Raw genomic sequence first — 20,881 nt, 5'->3', positions numbered from 1 at the left:
GGTTCAGGAGAACATTTACTAAGAAAAATTTTTTGTTGTCAGAGGCAAAGTATGAATATACTGAAAATAAATTATATAATGTATCAAATGGTGGTAAAGTAGGCAAGTAAATGGATAGCCCCAAATATAGATGTAGAAAACACCTTTATAATTATTAAAGGAAACTGGAGTTTAGTTATATAAATTACAATATGCCTAAAAAAATTATCTAAAACAAAATGAAAACAAATCAATTAATTAATTACCTCCTAATATTAGTATTTAGGATCCAATATTTCTATACATCAGAAACCTCAACACATAGGCCTGCCTTGTATCATGGAGAAAATAAAAGTGAGCTAAAGGTCACTGCAGAGTAAAATAAGAAGTTAATGAGCTTCAATGGAAAGTTTTATAAAATAACTTTTTAGGTCACAAAGATGCACATTTTATATCTTCACAAATCTTAAATTGGAAATCTGGGTTCTAGTGTTCTGTCTTTGTCATGAATTATTTAGTTGTATGATCTTAGGCAAATCACTTGTACTCTTCAGCGCTAAAATTTTATGATTCCATGAGAAATTCTGACAAACAAAAAAAGAAAGTCACATAAAAGTTGATAGCTTTCTTTTCTCAAACAGCAGATCCTGTAAATCTCTTTTGGTATTCCTGTAATTTAGACCACACTCAAATGACCACCTATTGAACCCAAGATTCCTAAGCAAAAAGAAAAACCGAACACATTTCTTTACTAAGTAATCTGATCCAAATACACTATAATTCTGAAACCTATGACTGTTCTATATAAATATTTTATGCAAAGTAAGCATTTAATTCACAAGTCTATTACAATGATGAAGAATGGTATCATTTCCTCTAGTTCTTTTATTATTGAGTTTATAGAGACCATTAATCCTTGAGCACCATTACAGTGAAGTCAAGTAAAAGCTAAAGTTTTAAGTAGAGACCAACACAAAAAGCAACATAATATTGGTCTAAGGGAATAAACGTACAAGGCACTTAATACAAATGCCAACAAAAGCTATATTTATTTCAACCATTCCTGGACACTTAGCAGAGAGCAATAAAGCCAGATGACTGCAACAAGGAAAAATTTAGGCTAGATATCAATTATATTGATGAGACATTACAAGAGGCCATGAAGATGCTCATTCCTAGGAGAAATAAAATAAATATAATGAAAGATAGTTCTAAGTTGGGCTGCTATATAAAACTGGATTAGAGAGATATATTATGAAACTATGGAAAATGTGTCTCCCTACAGTATAATTTTGTCTTATTTTTCCTCAAAATTTCTCCAGATTTCTGAAATTCTCCAGGAAAGAAAATACTAGATGTTAGCGATTCAAGCAAACAGAAAATACTTAGGTACATTTATTAATTAGTATTATTTTTACAAACTTAGTGTCCTGTGAATTCAGAATGGAAAGATTTCTGCCTAGGAATTATAGTGGTTTTAGTGCTCAAAAGTAAATAACTTAGAAGAACTAGTGAGAATTATTATTTCATTTCTTTGAACTGCTCATACTTAATAATATTGTTTGGAAGTGGTATAGCCTAATGGTTAAAAAAATGGACTTTGGAGTCCAACAGACATGGTTTCAAAACCTACTGGTCTATTTGCTGGTCCTTGGATAAATCACTGACCCCTCTAAGTTAATATTACTTACCCTAATAAAGGTTTTGTGAGAATTAAATGATAATGGATATAAATCAGCATATAATAGATACTGGCACATAATAATCATAAACGGTAACTATCATCATCACCACCACCACCACCACCACCATCAAGGAGGTCTTAAAGTTATGCTACACTGAGTACGAGAGTGAATCAATGTGTATAGCTGTAAGAGCAGAGATGAAAGCTACAATACCCTTGTCTCATGAGGCAATTACAGTTAAAAATACAACTCATCTGAATTCATTTATAAAACTAAGGGAAAGGAAACAGCCCAAAATGATTAAATTATTTAAACAAAGTAGAATTGACTATAGATAGTAAAACTTGGCAGGCAATGCAACATTCTATAAACTTTAGTTATGATTCTGCCAATGATTTGTGACTGAATAGGAAAGGCCACTTATTCTTTGCCATTTCTACAATGAAAATGCCAATACTAACCTTGGGCAACAAATTATATACTTAAACAATCTTTCTGCCTGTGTTCAGAGGTTTGAAGTAGCACCAAAGTCATTCTGGCATACTTGCAGCTCACCTTGGATTCCATGACCTTAAAGAGGCTAACCTCTAGACTCAGAAGCACTGTCTGAGATGACATGAAACATGCAAAACAACATTAAGTGAACAATAAGCACTTTCCCAAAGTAACTGAAGATTCTACCAATTTAGAGACCAGACACTATCCTCATCTGAGTGGTGACAGGGTAAGAAGAATCAGACTTATGCCTCTTACCTATCTTCCTGTGAATTCTTTCCAGATCGCCTCTTATTTTTAGCTTCTCGGGGAGATGATCGAATTTTCTTAGCTGGAGGGCCCGAATCTCTTCCATAATCTTCATCTAAACAAAGTATTTTTCAAATTCAATGAACTATATTATGATTTTTACATGTCAAAATTACCACTCTACTTACTGATAATTCTCTCATGCTATTTAAAAGGCGAGAGGGTAGAATTTCCTAAATAATTTTCTTTCATTAAAAAAAAAATCTTTCTACTCCAGTTCCACCTTAACTCAATCATTTCCATTTTTGCATATCACTCTCTAGTCCTCATGTGTATATTTTAATATACCCACAGTCAAATATCTTACTTTATATTCTAGCCCTTTTTTTTTTTAGCCTTTTAATTTGTTAAAGACTTTTACATGTTTCCACATCTTCATATTTATTTGGAAACTATTATAGTAATATGGTTATATTACAAGCATTTTAGACTGTAAAGAACTCACAATTCTACAATCCTAACACAATTACTGTTATCAAGTAAATTACTTTTTTTTTTTTTTTTTTGCAGTACGCGGGCCTCTCACTATTGTGGCCTCTCCCGTTGCAGAGCACAGGCTCCGGACGCGCAGGCTCAGCGGCCATGGCTCACGGGCCCAGCCGCTCCGCGGCACGTGGGATCTTCCCGGACCGGGGCACGAACCCGTGTCCCCTGCATCGGCAGGCGGACTCTCAACCACTGCGCCACCAGGGAAGCCCCAAGTAAATTACTTTTAAACTAAAGTATTATATATAGCACACTCTGGCACTTGAGGAAAATACCTCCAATTTAAAAAGTCCTATAAAACCTTAAAAAGTGACTATTCCAAAACTGTTTACTACACCATCATATATAATCGTGAGTATCTAGAATAGTCTGAAGCTTCAGCAATTATTAAATGGTTGGATAATTATAAATTATGGAATACCATACAACCATTAACCAACATAAACTTTTAGTAACACAAGAAAGATAAGTAGGGGTGGGGTGGGAGGGGCACAGAACTCAAAATTCTATAGCAAGATGTCAACTATATTTTTTAAAAGGAAAAAAAGGACAAAAAAGTTAAAATGGCCATCTGCTAGCTAAAGGACTTTGAATAATATTTCTGCCTCAGTTTCCTTATCTGTAAAATGGAAATAAAAATAGTATAATCCCATTTTAACAGGAATGATCTAAGGATTAAATGAGTAAGTGCAAACATTTAGTAAGCATTTAATAAATGTTAGTATTACCTCTGGGAGGGTGGATTATGTTTTTATTCTTCTTTATACATTGTTGCATTTTCTAGGTTTTCCCAAGGTACATAATATTATGTTTATAAAGTAAAATTAGATTTTAAAAAAAAAAAGGAAAAAGAATAGTAAACACATCTGGAAAATGAGAGTAAGGACATACTCTAAAAAGACCTTTTATGGCTACAATTTAAGATGCACTACTCACTCTGAGTTAGTTCACAAATCAAAGGTATTTCATAAAATACTCTCATCGTACTTTATTATGCAAAAAATTTACATACTCCCTATTATAATGTATGAGTTTTACCGTGATTATAGCAGGAGATATATTAAACTAATAAACACTGCATCAGAATTATCACACATTTAAACTTTGGACTCCAAAACCAGATAAGAAAAAAAATTATTCAAGTGTTTATTTTCAATGATTTACTAAGGAAAAGTTAAAATCCATGCAAGTTCAACGTTTGTTTTGAGTGACACAGATTGACATAATTTATATACACCAACAGTCTAAAAATAAAAAATGAAACCTATTTCAAAAGAATAATAAGAATGTACACAAACTGGGTATTCTTCCACTAGTCAGTTGAATTTACAACTTATTGAAATCACAAAACTTACCAGCATCATCAGATTCCTGAAATTGTGAATAATCAACGACCTTCCTATTTCTGTAGAAAGAAGAGACTCTAATTAAGATCACAAAAATGTAGGACTTTTCTAAGATATCAGAACCCACATTTCTACTTCACAAACAGAATTAGAACTAGCTCTCTGAAATTTATTTTTCAACAAGCCCCTAACTCAGCCAAAAAATGTCACATTTTCTTATAGGAAAGTACAGCTTAAACCAAAAGTATTTCAAATGACAATTCTCATATTGCTCATCTGAGGCATAGCCCAAATACTATCCTTTCCTACAAAACAACCTCCCACCTCCCACAAGTACATAAAACAGCAAAATAAGCCAAACTACCATAAATATTCATTATACAGAGATGATATCATATGCACACAAACCAAAACTGTAAATGTTACTTTATTCTTACTGATATACACACGTGTACACCTGATAAATAAGGTTAGTACTGAGTTTTTTTCACGGCAAAGTGACTTTTAATTATAATAGTTAATTATATTTAATTAACTTACCGTCAGTATGGTGATGGTAAGTTAAGCCTTACATAGGAAGGGATGGGAAAAAATGGATTCATTCAAAAGATGCTCGTTATTAAAGACCTTTTTTCTTTTTTCTGGCCATGCCGCGCAGCTTGCAGGATCTTAGTTCCCTGACCAGGGATTGAACCCGGGCCACAGCAGTGAAAAACGTGGAATCCTAACCACTAGGCTACATGGAACTCCCTAAAGAGCATTTATTAAAGATACAAATTTATGTATTTACTTGACTCAGTGATTATTTTTTGACTCAGTGATTTTTAAGTACTTCTTACTAGGTAAGGCATCTTTAATATCTCAAACAAATTTGATTTCCATTTTCCTACTTCATATTCTACACTTAAAAGTTTAAAATTCCTCTCTTAGAGAGATATAAGAGCTTCCATGTTAGTATCCAAACAGCCTGGAACTTGAGCCTTAGATGTACTGTAACTAAATGGAAACTGAACAAGTGAACCGAAAGAACTATAAGGGAAACATGCCACTAACTACACTTAAACCTAAGTTGAGGACTATTCCTGGTTTTATAGATTAAGACACCATTTAAATGCAAGAACAGGAGAGTCAGAATTCAAGTGCAGGCAGAACCTCTATATAATATGCAAAAAATGATAGGGTGGGGTGAATTCTGAACACATGTTTGGGGCTTAGATGTGGAGGAAGGTATAGCCACATCCTTGATTTCAGAGAAAGAAAGAAAAAAAAAAAGAAAGGCTCTTAAGGAATTTTGTATTCTGTTTTTCTTTAGTCTACCAACAATGAATTATCTTCTGACTTTACTGCCTCAATGAATCAAGATGCAAAACTATAAAATATGTTGTAACTATATTTTGTTATAAGAAACTGAGTTTATTTATTAAAGATACCATTCTATTAGTAAAGTTAATTTCAAAAATATTGCTATTAGTTCCACTTACATGAGTTACCTAATCAAATTCATAGAGATAGGAAGTAAAATGGTGGTTGCCAGGGGTGGGGGTAGTGGAGGATGGGGAGTCAATGGTATGTACAGTTTCAGTTTTGCAAGAGGAAGAGTTCTGGAAATTGAGTGCCCAAAAATGTGAATGTATTTAATGCTACTGAACTGTACATTTAAAAATGGTTAAAATGGTAAATATGTTATTTTACCACAATTTAAAAAAAAAGAATAAAAATATTTTTTCTTAAAAAAAACCCTATTGGGGGGGCGCTAGTAACCAAATGCTTATCATGTTCCAGGAAATAGGGATTTTTTTTTTTTTTTTTTTTTTTTTTTTGCGGTGCGCGGGCCTCTCACCGCTGTGGCCTCTCCCGCTGCGGAGCACAGGCTCCCGACGCGCAGGCTCCGCGGCCATGGCCCACGGGCCCAGCCGCTCCGCGGCATGCGGGATCTTCCCGGACCGGGGCACGAACCCGCGTCTCCTGCATCGGCAGGCGGATTCTCAACCACTGCGCCACCAGGGAAGCCCCGGAAATAGGGATTTTTAATGACAGATGCCATGAAAAACTGTATTATGAACACAGTGCAAAGATGACCATTTTCTGCATTACTTAGGATCAAGGAAAATGGGACATGGAACTAGGGAGAAAGGATCCAGAAGAGGGAGTTTTAAATCTTTATCTCTAACAATTAGGTACAGGTTCTGAAATCGCGGGCATAATAATTTTAGGTTAGCTGGTGGAATTGCAGCTAAAATACTGGTACAATTTCCGGTATCAATTTCTGATATCAATAGATACATCCTACGAGACTATATAAAGGAGGGTAACCATATGGCAAAGGATCATATGAACAACTACTGAATAAACTGGGATTTTTAACCTGCAAAAGGGAAAACATGTTAGCTTTGGTGATCAGATTAAGTGTGAGTTCAATATAAAGAACTTCCTAACAGTTTACTAATGATACTCCCTTAGTCTATCGCTAGAAACACTCCAAAAAGGAATTAAATAGTACAAGATAAAGAATCTGTTAGTAGGAATCCTGGGTTCTAGAATTTCAAGCAAATCACTTACTTCTCTGGGCCTCAGTTCCTCATCTGTTGGAACTGATGACCTAAGTTGCTTGACAGATCTAAAAAGCTGCTCTATAAAATTAAATAAAATTATCAAAGTTTAATGAAAAAGATGACTTTTTCAATTGTAAATGGTCAACTATCCTTTTGCACACCATACATCTTAACATGTACCACTGTACCATTTGTTTTCTTCACTAATCTAAGCTTCTTGAAAGTAACAATCATGCCTTATATCCACATTTCTGGTACAGAACAAGGTAAAAAGTAGGCATTCAAATGTTTTCTGAACTTTTTGCTCTTAGGACCAAATTTTAAGAGCTCTGTTAGAAACCTAATTTTAGAAAATACTCTAGAGGATAATATCCAATCTCCTTAAAGATTTTTAAGATCTAATCTCTTGCCACTTAACAAGCAAGCAACCCCAGGAGGCTTAATTCCACCAATCAGGTTGTTTTTTTACCACTTGGTCATGCAGCTCCCTTGCTTAGAATGCTATTCATATCACTCTCACTCATATCAGATATAACCTCACCTCTCAACAACTTTACTCCCTTACTGATACTACATAAACTACTAAATGTCTGTCTTCCCTATTAAATGTGAACATCTTGAGGACAGGGGTTGTCTCTCCTTCATCTGGAACACCAAATTCAAGGAAGGCTTGATGAGTGAATGGACTTGGACTTGGCATCTGCAAAGGATTAGTGTGGGAAAGGGAATCAGTAGAGGGGATGCATGTACCACTGGAGTGTTCAACTTATCAGACATTTAATCCCACTGCCAACGACAAAAGAAAATTTAGTTTTCTCCAAACTGAAAAACTTGTTATTTAAAATCTAAGAGATTTAAAAGGGGAATTCCCTGGAGGTCCAGCTGTCAGGACTCGGCGCTTCCACTGCGGTGGCCTGGTTTAATCCCTGGTTAGGGAACTAAGATCCTGCAAGCTGCACAGTGCAGCCAAAAAAAAAAAAAGAAAGATTTAAAAGGCAATTATTTAGCACATTTTTTTCTATCCTAGTTTTCAACAGAGGAAAACTACAAAAATGTAACATAGACTATACTGACATTATATAAGCAATTAAATTTAAAAATTTCAAAACTAAATTGAAAGACTACTGCTTCCCTTGAAACACAAAATATTTTAACTTTCAATTATGTGAAAATGGCCAGAATTATCTTACATAATAAATGTTATTTATCACAAAAACTAAAACCTGAGTAAAGCAAAATATGAATATAGAAGCACTCTTGCCTTAAGGGTAACTGGTCAAAAAAAAAATCCATCTATAAATGCTAAAGAGGGGAAAAGAAAAAATAATTTAAATGAAAGGGGCTTCCCTTGGCGCAGTGGTTGAGAATCTGCCTGCCAATGCAGGGGACACGGGTTCGAGCCCTGGTCTGGGAAGATCCCACATGTCGCGGAGCAACTAGGCCCATGAGCCACAACTACTGAGCCTGCACGTCTGGAGCTTGTGCTCCGCAACAAGAGAGGCCACAACAGTGAGAGGCCCGCGCACCGCGATGAAGAGTGGCCCCCGCTTGCCACAACTAGAGAAAGCCCTCACACAGAAACAAAGACCCAACACAGCCAAAAATAAATAAATAATTTAAATAAAAGATCTATGATAACAAGGGTCATTCACAAAAACTCATTATAATGATTTATAATAATAGCTTGGTTCATTTTCTGCTTTCTGAAGATGCTTATTCAAAACATACTGTTTTCCACTACTTAGAGATTTACCTTATTCAGGGTTGATATACATTTTTGATGAACTTATTCCTATGCAAAGTTGAAATTAAGAAGTCAATATTTAAGTCTAAAGGCATAGGAAGTCCTACCTCTAGCTAAAAACAAAGAAACATTCTCATTTTTATTACTTAAATTAAATTCCAAAGCTAAACCAACTCTTCAGTGTAAAATGAGCATCAAAAACTGGAACTGGGAGGACAACACAAAATTTCAATATAGCATAAAAGTTAAAAACACAGATTTTTAAAACTGGGTTGAAATCCTGGCTCTGCCAGTTACTTGCCCTCACTGAACTTCAGTTTCCTCACCTGTAAAATAGGAATAACAATACCTATCTCTCAAGATTGTTTCGAGGGCCAGGTACACAATTATCCAATAAATAGCAGCCATTATTTCTTGTAAGCGCTTACTTGTTCCACCCAGAATACTACTGCAATCTTGAACCCATGTAAATACACAAGTAACACTCTTATTTATTAGAACAGCACGATTAAGCTGCTCCTTTTAAAACCATTGTCTTAAAAAATAAAATAAAATAAAAATGTTATGTCTTAGAGTATTGATTCTAGTGCTACTTAGAAAGATTGTCTTTAAGAGTTTGTTGCTCATTTCATTAAAATGCAATATCAAAATACCCCCCTATTTTTATATTATTTCCAACTTTATGATAAAGTTTTCAGTTGCCATTTAGGCCAGAGAAAGTAGCAACAGTAGCTATTTTAAGTCCACCATTTAAGTTAGATCGATTTCTATCACTCAGATCAACTGGAGTTCCATCTAAGTCAGTCTAAAAGTTTGCACTAGAAAAGAGAACTGTAACCCAGTAAGGAAAACAAATGTTTAAAATAGAAACTATAAGAACACAAAAACTTCAATTAAGGGGCTTCCCTGGTGGCGCAGTGGATGAGAATCTGCCTGCCAATGTAGGGGGCACAGGTTCGATCCCTGGTCCGGGAAGATCCCACATGCCACGGAGCAACTAAGCCTGTGCGCCACAACTACTGAAGCCCGTGCACCTAAGAGCCCGTGCTCTGCAACAAGAGAAGAACCGCAATGAGAAGCCCACACACGCACCACAACGAAGAGTAGCCCCCACTCACTGAAAGCCCGCACACAGCAATGAAGACCCAACGCAGCCAAAAAAAAATAAATAAGTTTAAAAAAAAGAAAAAGAAAAACTTCAATTATGTGCCTGCTCTTACTTTAAAAGCTGATATAATCGCTTTATTTAGATTCTAAAGGTACCTTGGTCACAAATGAACCAATTCCTGGATGATCACCAGAGGGCTTTGAGATAAGCCCTTACTTTTGCATCAAAGTGCAAAAATGAAAGGTAAAGTTGGAAGCTAGACAAAGAACACTAAAAGATCCATTTTTGGCACCAAATGTGGATAACTCAAGCAATAGGATTTTTTTTTCTTCCATTCTCTTAATCATCAACTTCTTTTTACTAAATACTGGTAAGTCTACCCCCCAAAATGCCTTTTCTTTCTTACAGCAGCAACCATCCAAGACCAAATCAATAATATTCCTGAAATGTGAGGTATGTAAAACTAACATTCTAAAGAATCAAGGATCAACAGTATTTCAGAGATGGAAACTACCACATTTTTTGAGATGATCTCATCTAACCCTTTGAAACTTAAACATGAGAAAACAACTTAAAACCACAAAATTCAGTGCTACTCTTTAACAAACCTGCACATCAAAATATGGAGAAACAATTAAGTTCCAGGTGAGGAAGCAGAACTTTAAAATAGAAACCCACATTTAATTATTGACACCCTAAGCTTTGTATTAAAGAACACAAAATCATTTTCTCAAGGCAAATCAGAGAGACTTTTAGACAATTTACTACATTATTTAGCTCAATCAAGCTATCTTCCATTTTTACCCTGAAGAAGTCCTATTGTTCTGACCAATGCAGGGAAGGAGAAGAAACACCTAGCTAATTTTCTAGAATTCAGCAATTTTCTCATTAGGCACTTAAAAGTGCACTTGAAATCTGAGTTTTGAGAAACCCAAAATAGCTAACATAGCTCTTTTCACTAATCACCTAAGTGATAAACATCTAGAACAATGTTTCTCAGTCTATTGGTCACAACCCACTACTGGGTCCTGAAATCAATTTACTGATGTATAACCAGCACTTTATTTTCTTGGCTGCGGCTCGCGTAGGATCTTACTTCCTGACCATGGATCGAACCCAGGCCCCTGGTAATGAGGGCACTGAACCCTAACCACTGGACTGCCAGGGAATTCCCTATAACCAGCATTTTAAAAGAAAAAGAAGCAAATAGAAAATATCAGAGAAAATTACACCTAAATAACTGGCAAGTTCCTGAAACTTGTTTCAGGTATTTGTATTCTTGTGTGTAGCAAATTGTAATGTAAAATGTATATCTTATAGGAACTTCATATCAAAAAAGTCTGAGCCACTGCTATAGAATAAAAAATGATTTCCAAAGTAGTTTTTAGTTTCACCTTTACAAAAAACGATTTGTTATTAATCCACGGCCACAAAAGTATAACATCTCTTCCTATTTTAATTCATTGTTTTAAGAAAACCACTTTTTTGGGGCTTCCCTGGTGGTGCAGTGGTTGAGAATCTGCCTGCTAATGCAGGGGACACGGGTTCAAGCCCTGGTCTGGAAGATCCCACATGCCGCGGAGCAACTAGGCCCGTGAGCCACAACTACTGAGCCTGCGCGTCTGGAGCCCGTGCTCGGCAACTAGAGAGGCCACAATAGTGAGAGGCCCGCGCACCACGATGAAGAGTGGCCCCCCGCTCGCCGCAACTAGACAAAGCCCTCGCACAGAAACGAAGACCCAACGCAGCCAAAAATAAATAAATAAATATTAAAAAAAAAAAAAAAAAGAAAGAAAACCACTTTTTTTAAACTTAAGCACTCATAACACCTATCAAAGTTTGGTGGCCCGTGGGGGACAGAGGGAAGGGTGATACACCACCAGGTGTATTACAGCTACTGGACCTTAGACAATCTAATCCAATCTTACCCAAAATGTGTTATCCTATCAACAAATGTCCCTGGAAGGGCGACTGAGAACCTTTCATGATCTCCCAAGGCAAATAATTCCAAGAAAACCGGATAATGAGACAGTTCTTCTCAGCGAGGTGAAATCTGCCTCTAAAGTCCACTGACCAATTCTGTCTTGTCTAGCTCCTGGGATCACCATGGTCTAAATCTAAACCCTCTTGCATAGAGCAGCCCTTAAAATTTGTGCGACAGTTTCCACTTTTTTCTTCAAGGCTAAATACTAAAGTTTCTGCATATCAAACGTCCTTAAAACTTAGGACATTTACCTCTCTCCATTCTTCTATCCCTCAAGATTCTTCATATGCCAAGTTTTCTCAGGATATAAGAAAATTAGTTCATAGAAGCCGGGATACCTAAACTCAATTCAGGTTAATTTCTCACAGTTGCTTATTTTGAGCTTCACATTCCTTTTGGCTAAGATATATATTGTTTTGACTGCATCTTATATCATTCTGCTTTTTACAATTAAATAGAATTCAAAAACAGTCACAAGATACAAGAAAGCAAAAATTTTTAAGTAAATATTTAAAATCAAGAACATTACAGGAAATAGCTCTTTAAAGTTTTTCAAATGGAAAAAGTAAATTTCTGCACAAAAGGGGAATAAAGGAGTTCTGAATGATGAACCAGGTATATGTTTGAGATAGTTGTCACAATGCCCTCCTAAATTTGTTTATCAACTTGCTAATATTTCAGTCCAGATGAATAAATATGAACTCTTATATGGCACTCCTTATTCCCAAAATACATTCAGTTCCACCATACTCTCTCCATATAGTATACTATTTTATTTAAAAGTCACACACAAATTTCTCAGCATAACAAAGTATTGTGTAAATAAAATGGGCTAGGTTTTTCCCAACAGAAGTTTAGTGCAAAAACTATGCAATTAGGAACAGAGTAAACCTCAAGCAGGTGAGATTAAAGGGGTCTCAGGTAAGCACATTACCAAGTAGTCCTGTCTGCAGCAAGTCTTGGGACTCTCAGTGGACTCTTCCAATTGTCTTAACCCAACTACCAGGGACAAATCTGTAGCCTGAAAAAGATTTACTGACTCATTACAATAAAGGTGATGGAACATCAGAAGTGTGGAGCATCTCACCAAACAGAGGAAAACTTAAAAAGGATTTGGGGAAGGGTACAATTTAGGTGAAACTTAAATGAAGCAGTGCTTGATAGGCTCAAAGCACAGCAGACTGTGTGAAAAGGGGTCTACATCAGGTCTAGACAGTGAAGTGGGTCCTATTTCTTGGCAAAGAAGTTTAGATAGATGTGAATTTTGTGCCCAGCAACCCCTCATTTGAAGCTCTAAAAATGTTAAATCAAGGATAGCTCTCCGTGTCAAAAGGAGTTAGATTTTCCTGACAAAAGTGTGATGTTTCACTCTGATTGATATAATTTCAAATTGCGTAAGTTTCTGACAGTCTGATTTTAGAGAATCTTTTCGTAGCAGGAAAGCAGTAGTCAAAGAAGCATTGTTATAAATCTTGCCAGTTGTAGCATATCTGTGGAAGATAGTCTGTTATCCCAGCCCCATGAATAGCCGGCTGGATTTTTACTTCTCAGTGGAGCTAAGTTTTAGTTTCTCAAGTAATTCATCTTCTGGGCCATTTTATCTTGACACATGAAATCTCCCTGAAGATCACCCTGCTTTGCAGGTAACTGAACAGGTGCACAGTTCAATAAGTAGATAGGCACTAAGAAGCACCTGAAAACATGCTATAGCCAGTTGAAACACTCTTTGGCAACCTGTGGTCTCTTCACCAAAAATATTTTAAAGACCTATAAATATGACTATTTAGATACTATTTTAAAATATGGCAATGTAATTCTGTAACAATCAGTTCCAGTTCCTAGAACCTAGATAGTAATATTTTTTAAACAAAACACAGGGATGCCCCATTTTGACCAAAGTGGTCATATACTAAATCAAATGTTTTCTCTTATTGACCACAACACCGCAGTCTCTAAGAGCCAGAGGGGCACTATTCACATGGACTATAATGTGGATGTAACACAGATGGTGTCCCAGAGTTACACAGAATGGTGGCCTTGTTTTTATATTTCTGGGGAAAACAGACCAAAAACATAAATAAAATCAATCTCCCCTTCTTTATTCAAAACTACTTTCTCCTTATTATCTAACTAGTTGTATTGCAATGATTTCAAACACTAAAACTCAACCATTTATGTTGGTAACTTCTGTCAAGTTAAATCAACCCCAATTTATTAATCTTAATTTCCTTCTAATTGTAATATACAGATGAATTTTATAATAGGTACTGAATCTTTTCAAATGCTATGGTTTTTCTCCTTTGGTCTTTTAATATGAATCAGTGACAGATTTTAAGTTTTATTCCCGGCACAAATGCTACTTGATCATATGTATTTTTAACACATACTGGATTCAGTTAGCTAATACTGTTTGGCATTCTTGCATCTATACATGTACGTAAAATGAGCCCATTAATTTTCTGTGGTGTCCTTTAGGTGGCTTTGGAATCTATTCACTTATTTTGGTCAGGGGGAAATGTCCCTGATTATGTATACACTTAAATGCCACTTATCTAACATTCATGTTTCCTCCCACTTTTAAAGCCTCACACTGCTTCAGTGCTTTTTCCTCTACGTTCAGGTGTCTTTTCCTTTAATTAACCCCTTCTCATATCCTTATTCCTTCGAAAAAATTTTCATTTCCTCCACCCACCCCGCCCCCCCAGCTCACTTTAAAGTTGGTCTTCCCCACCAAAGTCCTGCTATGAACCATAACCCCCAAATGTGCTACTACCACGAGAAAGAGTTAACACCCCGTGGCAGTGTCTGATTGGAAAGACCACACTGGCCACAACTTCTATTTGAATTCCTGCTTCCTCTTTAATGGTTAGGTGAACTGGATCAGTTACTTAATTTAAGCCTCAGCCCTCTCACATATGAAACAAGGGATAATATATACCTTGCTCAGAGTTGTTCAAGATTTTGAAAAACATGAGGAGTATCTGGCAGAATTGGCACAAAAAGTGTTGCTCATTAAGTGATGGCTCTATTGAGTTTCGAGTAATTTTATTTTTTCTAAAATTGAAGATTGAGAAAGGAACTGTGCTGTTAAAGGTCTAGTCTTCATATCTACAATTTAGAAATTCAAAAAGTTCTGACAACCAAGTCTTTTCATAATTTATATGGTGGTAAACATATGTGGGGCAAACAAGAGGGGCTTTTTAGGATTTTCTTTTAGTGTGAAAATTCCTAGGTTTTACCACAGAGATTAATATGTTTGATTATAGGAGCACTACTGCAGACTTGGTGATGGTACATTATATATACAGTATAGGCACCCTGTTACCTTTTAAAATTTTTTTTTTTTTTTTTTGTAATGGTACGCGGGCCTCTCACTGTTGTGGCCTCTCCCGTTTCTGAGCACAGCCTCCGGACGCGCAGGCTCAGGGGCCATGGCTCACGGGCCTAGCCACGGTCCCCGACCGGGGCATGACCGTGTCCCCTGCATCGGCAGGTGGACTCTCAACTACTGCGCCACCAGGGAATCCCCCATTTTTTAAATTTTTGAAAAAATTTGAACTTCTGAACACATATAGTCCCCAATGGTTTCAAACTAAGGATTGTTTACCTGTAAAACATTCTACGTGAATCAAATGTATATAATAAATGTAAATCTAATGGAGAGTTAAATAGGTAAGACTCATGCAATCTAAATCCAACTTTACTGTTATTTCTACGCCTTAGCTCCTAGGCTTAAAAGTCATCAGTAGTAAATTGAAGGAACTGGACTTAATCTCAGTTCTTTCTAGTTAAAAAAAAAATGCTTTTAATTAAAACTTATTCTGAGAATTGTTTTGAAGAGTAAGTTGAAAAAACTGCTATTTAAAATATTTTGGCCATATATTTCCCCTCAAATATTTTCTACATAGAGCTTAAAAACCAGTGCATACAGAATGCACTCACCATTATTTGGAGATTACAAAATAAAATAGCATTTGACCATCTTCATGCCAAACACTAGGAAGGGAAGAGTGTTACCACAGAAAGAATGCCAGCATTGTATTCAGAAAATCTAGGTTCAAATCTTGGCTGTTTCACAGTTCTGTGACCTTGAGTAACATATTATTTAAGCTTATTTCATCATCTACTATATGGGAATTAAAAAAAAATCCTCTATTACAGGGTTGTAATAAGGATAATACAAGATAAAGTGAAATCCTCTGTACCTGACTCTGCACTTACTCTTCGTAAATGTTTATTTGGTAATTACTCCAAAAAAAAAAAAAAAAAAAAAAAATCAAACTTTGAAGTCTTTTTTTTTTTTTTGGCATTTTATTTATTTTTTGGCCTCGCCGCACACTGGATCTTAGTTTCCCAACCAGGGATTGAACCCTGGGCCCCGGCAGTGAAAGTGCTGAGTTCTAACCACTGGCCCGCCAGGGAATTCCCAACATTGTCTTCTTGTAATTTTCAGATTAAAGACATATATGTTGGGAAATGTTGAATACTTAAGTGTTGTTATAAAATTAACTCCCCCATTATTCAGGCTTTCCAAGTTATTATGTGAGATATCTTTGAAGGTAAAGTCTACAGAAGAGTTTATGTCTTTTTAGAAGTGACATGAAAGTAATAATAAATGTACAGATCAAAGGTTAATAAAATCACTCTTCTTTCACAAACACACACACGACCTGGACATAGAGAATAAGATCAGATACAAGGAACCAGGCTCATCTAAAACCACATTTACTAGTATACTAAATCTTAAGTGTCTTCCTGTGTATCATTAATTCCAAGCTACCCTGAATTTTCAGGTTTCCAAGTTTTTCCCTTTAACCGAGGGCTTCTTGAAACTAATTTTCTGGTAAGAGAAAATATCAATTTTTTTTTTAGAAATCCACACACATTCCAACCGAATTCTCTTTGAAAAGAAAGCAATCTGGAATCTTGGGGAAGCTGATTCTCAACATAAATAAAAAACGACCAAAAAAATTTTATATCAATCTGTAAAAGCCTATGCTTTCACATCTAAACTTTCAATGTTAAAGGTTCCTTGCAGTCTCAAGTACTAAACAAAAGAAGACGACATCAGGTACACTTACATTATAAAGGAGCAAACAGACTGATCTGAGTGATCTGGACCATTTTCAATAAGGGAGGAAGATCTCTGAAGAATATACAAAGGTAAATTTCAAAAAACCTGGTTTCTAGGCTGGGCAAGTTAGTAAATCTCTGAGCTTTCTTTCAAAAGTAACAGCATTTTCTTCCCTACCTCACAAGGGTAAGAGTCATGAAAGCATTTTGAAAAGTTAAAAGTGCCATACACTAAAATAACATCAACACTTATCTGGTAGAAGAAACAAGTGATTATGTGGAAAGGGGGGAGGATGAGGATAAGCAGGGCTGTAAATTAAGAATCTAGGTTCTAGGCCCAATCTTGGCATCTACTAGTGTGTGATGCAAGGCACTTCACTTGTCCAGGTCCCCACATTAAGTCACTCGTAAAATGAATTTGCCTAATTTTTTTTCTGGCTCTAAGACTGCAATTTTACGCTATAAATTTGAATCCAAGGCCTAAAATATTTCAGCTCTCATTTATATATGAGTCAGATACTGTAAAAGGTGAAAGCAATACAGTGTGAACAAAACTACTTAGATATGTGTTGCACACATGTCTATGGAAAACCCTGCTGTAGCCGGTCAGTTCATCATTCCATTCATTTGGAAACTGGTGTCAAGCAGCCATTAGTACATTTCTAAATCTTCCTTAAATGCTTAGGTTAATATTAAAATGAAAATAATAGTCACAGTAAAAAATGAAAAGCAGAAAATCCTCAAAATTATATACAGGCCTAAGGGCAGAAACATATCCCAAAAGAAGCTGCAGGGACACATTTTCCAACACATGCTTTTCTTGTTTTTGGTTTGTTTTTAAACAAGGTTGATCATTCTGATATTGGGTCAACATCTATTTTGTTACATTCCCTCAAGTACACAGACTCTTCAATTACAAAAGTACTTCCCTAAGGCAGAACTTTTTTTATTGCAAAATTTAACAAACCACCAAAGTCAAGTTTAATTATTTCTGCTTTATTATTGGTCAAGAGTATGTTAAAGGCTTTCAAAAAAGTTACAAAGAGACTTATTCACTAAAATATATAATCAAAAACCAAGTTGCTTTAAAATTAATAACTTGAAAGTAACCCAAAAAGCCCACAATATATTAACTTCATTCTTCAATTAGGGGCAAATATACAGTTAAAATTACTTTTAACAGACTGAGCAAGAAAAAAGTTGTGCACAAATCCCAATGCCTTCAAAAAACTGATCAGAACATGCTTAATATATTTACTCCTACCCGGTGACATTAAAAATCCAAGTTTTCAAGAAAAAAAAGTTCTGTTCGTGTTCCAGCATCTAAATTTGGGAGCACAAACTCAGGCAAATGAGTAAAATTACAACAATAAAATTAAAAGTCATCAAAACCTAGTGAACTGCAGTTAAACGGTAAAGAAAAGTAATAGTCCAACTTCACCACACAGTAATTTACTCCCAGAAGACAGAAGATCCAATCCAGATGAAACAAATCTTTATTATGATATTGTCTATTTCTCCTGATCCTAAAGAAAATGCTCTACATAAACTGCTGGGATACACTGGTCATTTATTCATAAACTGATGGGATACACTGGTCATTTATGCCAAAAAAAGTATGCAAACTATAATTTGCAATATCTATTCAGACTCCGTGCCAAAAAGTAGGCAAAACTCTTCCCGGTGGCGATGGTGAGTTATCGGAGATGTGGGTTTAAATTAGGCAGAAAAACTGTCAGGTAGTTAGTTAGCACTCTCCTCACGCCCACCCCGAGCGTAGGAGCCTGCAGCCCCATACCCCCACCAGCTGGAGACTGCTGTTCTAGTCTGCAGACAGAACGGTGTAGCACAAAACCCTTTCCGGGGTTCCAAACCTCCCTTTAGAACTCTAGCTCAAAATACTTCCGTTCCTCACAAATTGGAATGAAGAGGAAGCAACAACTATTAAAACATTTAGAAACTAAACCTATTTATCCATAAAGCACTATGCAAAGCAGCCAATTCCTTACACTGAAAGCGCCAAGGACATTATATTAAAAGTAATACTTATTTTCAACAGCTCTCCTTCGTAAGGCCTCAACAGATTGGATTAAGCCACACCCCTCCAAAAATGGCACATTCCATACGATAACCGGGAGGACGGCCAAGGGCGATTCCACCGTCCGCTGGGGAACAGCAAACTTGTTGAAATTCTCAGAATAAAGTCTAACGATTAACCGAATCTAGCCCGTTTATTATTAAAGTTATTCGAGGTAAAGATAAGATTACAAAAACATCCGAGACGTGTACGCCGAGGAAGAGGAGAGGTAGCGGGAACGAGAACCACACGGGATTTAGGTCGTGCAGTTAACCCACACCTCCCTGAGTAGGGACATTTCCGAGGAAGGACATTTCTAGTCGGAGGCAAAGAGCGAACTCGAGGCGGGGGAGCGGGGGTTAACCAGCTCAAAACTCCGCGTTGGGGGAGACACAGCAGTCATTTTCCAGGGCCTAGTCCCGAACTCTCTCGGCTGCGGAGGGAAAAAGAACGCGTCCCGCCCACGCCCGGCCCGATCCGAGAGGCGGGGCTCTGCAGCGACCCGGAGGACGGAGGCGGGGCCCGGCGGCAGAGCTGCCCCTCCTGCTTTGCATGGAACACCCCCGTCCGCTAGAGAAAAAGGGCTGAGTCGCCCCCCACCCCCACGCAAGCCGAGGGGGGAAGGGACAATACGGCGTCTCCGCCCCCCCCCCATTAAGGTGGGGTCCGAGACCCAGTACGCTGGTCCCCGAGGCCGGCACCAAGGGGCCGGGCCGGAGGAGGTGGGGCCTGGGTGGGGGCGCTGACTTCACACCCCTCCCCCTCCGACCGACGGAGGTTCAGGGAACACCCTGCCCGCTCCAGTGCGGCGAGTGGGGGAGGCAGCAAAGCAGCCCAGAGCCCTGCAACGGCGCGGGGCGGGGAGGAGCGCGCGCATGGGCGCGCGGCCGCTACCCCCACGCAGCCCCGCGGGCCAGCAAGGCCCCCTACGCTCAAGGGCGCGCGCGGGCCCCGAAAAGGAGGAGGCCGCGCGTGGCACAGGAAAGGGCCGACTCTAGGCTTCTGTCCCCCACTCCTTCACCACTCACCCCAACCCCCTCCAACCCGTTCCAGGCCTCGGACTCCGCACTGACCTGACAGGCCGAGACATGTTCGCTGTCGAAACAGGACCGAGTCGAGAAGCCAAAGACCAGGACCCCCCCCACCCCGCGCGCTCGGCGCCCCACCCCCCCCAACTTCGGCCGAGGGGGCCGCTGCCGCCGAACCCCGAGCTGCTGGCTTCTCAAACTCCGCCGCTCCTTGGTTCAGGGCCCCTTAATCAGACGAGCCCCCCGCTCCCCTGTCTCTTCAAAATGGATGAATCAAACCAGCCGAAAATGCGCCAAAGCCGCCGTACAACCAAAACCACTAGGGCCTGTGGGCTCCGCCCCAACACGACCGGTCATTGGCGGCTTCTGCCAGATGCGCAGAGCTCATTCGTCCGTTTGAATCATCACGTCTCCCAGGTTCCGCCCCACTCACTGATAGGCTCCGCCTCCTCCGTGAGGTCCTGTTAGTCAAGGTGCTCTGAGAGCGCACGGCCGCAAAACAAAAATGGTCGCTGCTCGGCCCGCCCCCTGGTTTCCACTCCAGAGTTGCAGATTCGTCTTGGGTTGCGTCTTAGGATGACTGGGAAAAAAGATTTATTAAGAGTTTAATATCATTTAATGTTAGCTTAATGATGTATCATTTCGCCTGCCTTGATCATCTAGAAACTCCACTGATAGAAAAACCCGTGGGATAGGCAGCTGATTCGTCAGCAAGGGGCTGCTTCTGAATTGGAGGGAAATTCCATAGGTTCAAAAATTTTGACCTTAAACCCACAAGCCCCTTCTCCTTGCTTAAGCATTAGACCTCAGGAGCCCAACCGCTGCTGGAGCAGGGAGGCAGGATCACAGTCAAGGAATAACTTAACCACCAATTTCCATTCTCCATTCTGGACCTTGAGATCACTTCAGGGTCATTAAAGTCCCAGACATGGACCTTCGGGGCCTAATGATTAGGAGCACGAGCGCTGGGCCAGAAGGTTTTTCAGTTTGAACCTTAGGTCCACCACTTAACAGT

The 20,881-nt window shown here is 38.2% G+C and overlaps 1 protein-coding gene across 2 annotated transcripts in view; it reads right to left on the bottom strand.

The window, feature by feature from the left end:
• NUCKS1 (nuclear casein kinase and cyclin dependent kinase substrate 1) overlaps nucleotides 1-20,187 on the bottom strand; it is a 31,168-nt gene extending 10,981 nt beyond the window's left edge. Inside the window, exons 1-3 of one of the 2 annotated variants that reach the window (XM_032631091.1) lie at nucleotides 19,912-20,187; nucleotides 4,310-4,359; nucleotides 2,418-2,523 (exon numbers count right to left, since the gene is read on the bottom strand). In XM_032631091.1, coding sequence (XP_032486982.1) covers nucleotides 2,418-2,523; nucleotides 4,310-4,359; nucleotides 19,912-19,928 — 173 coding nt within the window. In that variant the 5' untranslated portion in view covers nucleotides 19,929-20,187. The remainder of the gene's footprint in view (nucleotides 1-2,417; nucleotides 2,524-4,309; nucleotides 4,360-19,911) is intronic. The other variant, XM_032631099.1, reaches the window with a different exon arrangement.
• Nucleotides 20,188-20,881: the final 694 nt, after the last annotated feature.

The sequence above is a fragment of the Phocoena sinus genome, chromosome 1 (genome assembly GCF_008692025.1).
Source record: "Phocoena sinus isolate mPhoSin1 chromosome 1, mPhoSin1.pri, whole genome shotgun sequence".
Lineage (NCBI taxonomy): Eukaryota > Metazoa > Chordata > Mammalia > Artiodactyla > Phocoenidae > Phocoena > Phocoena sinus.
Note: the sequence above shows the minus strand (reverse complement) of the source record. Positions and strands in the feature narration are given on the sequence as shown.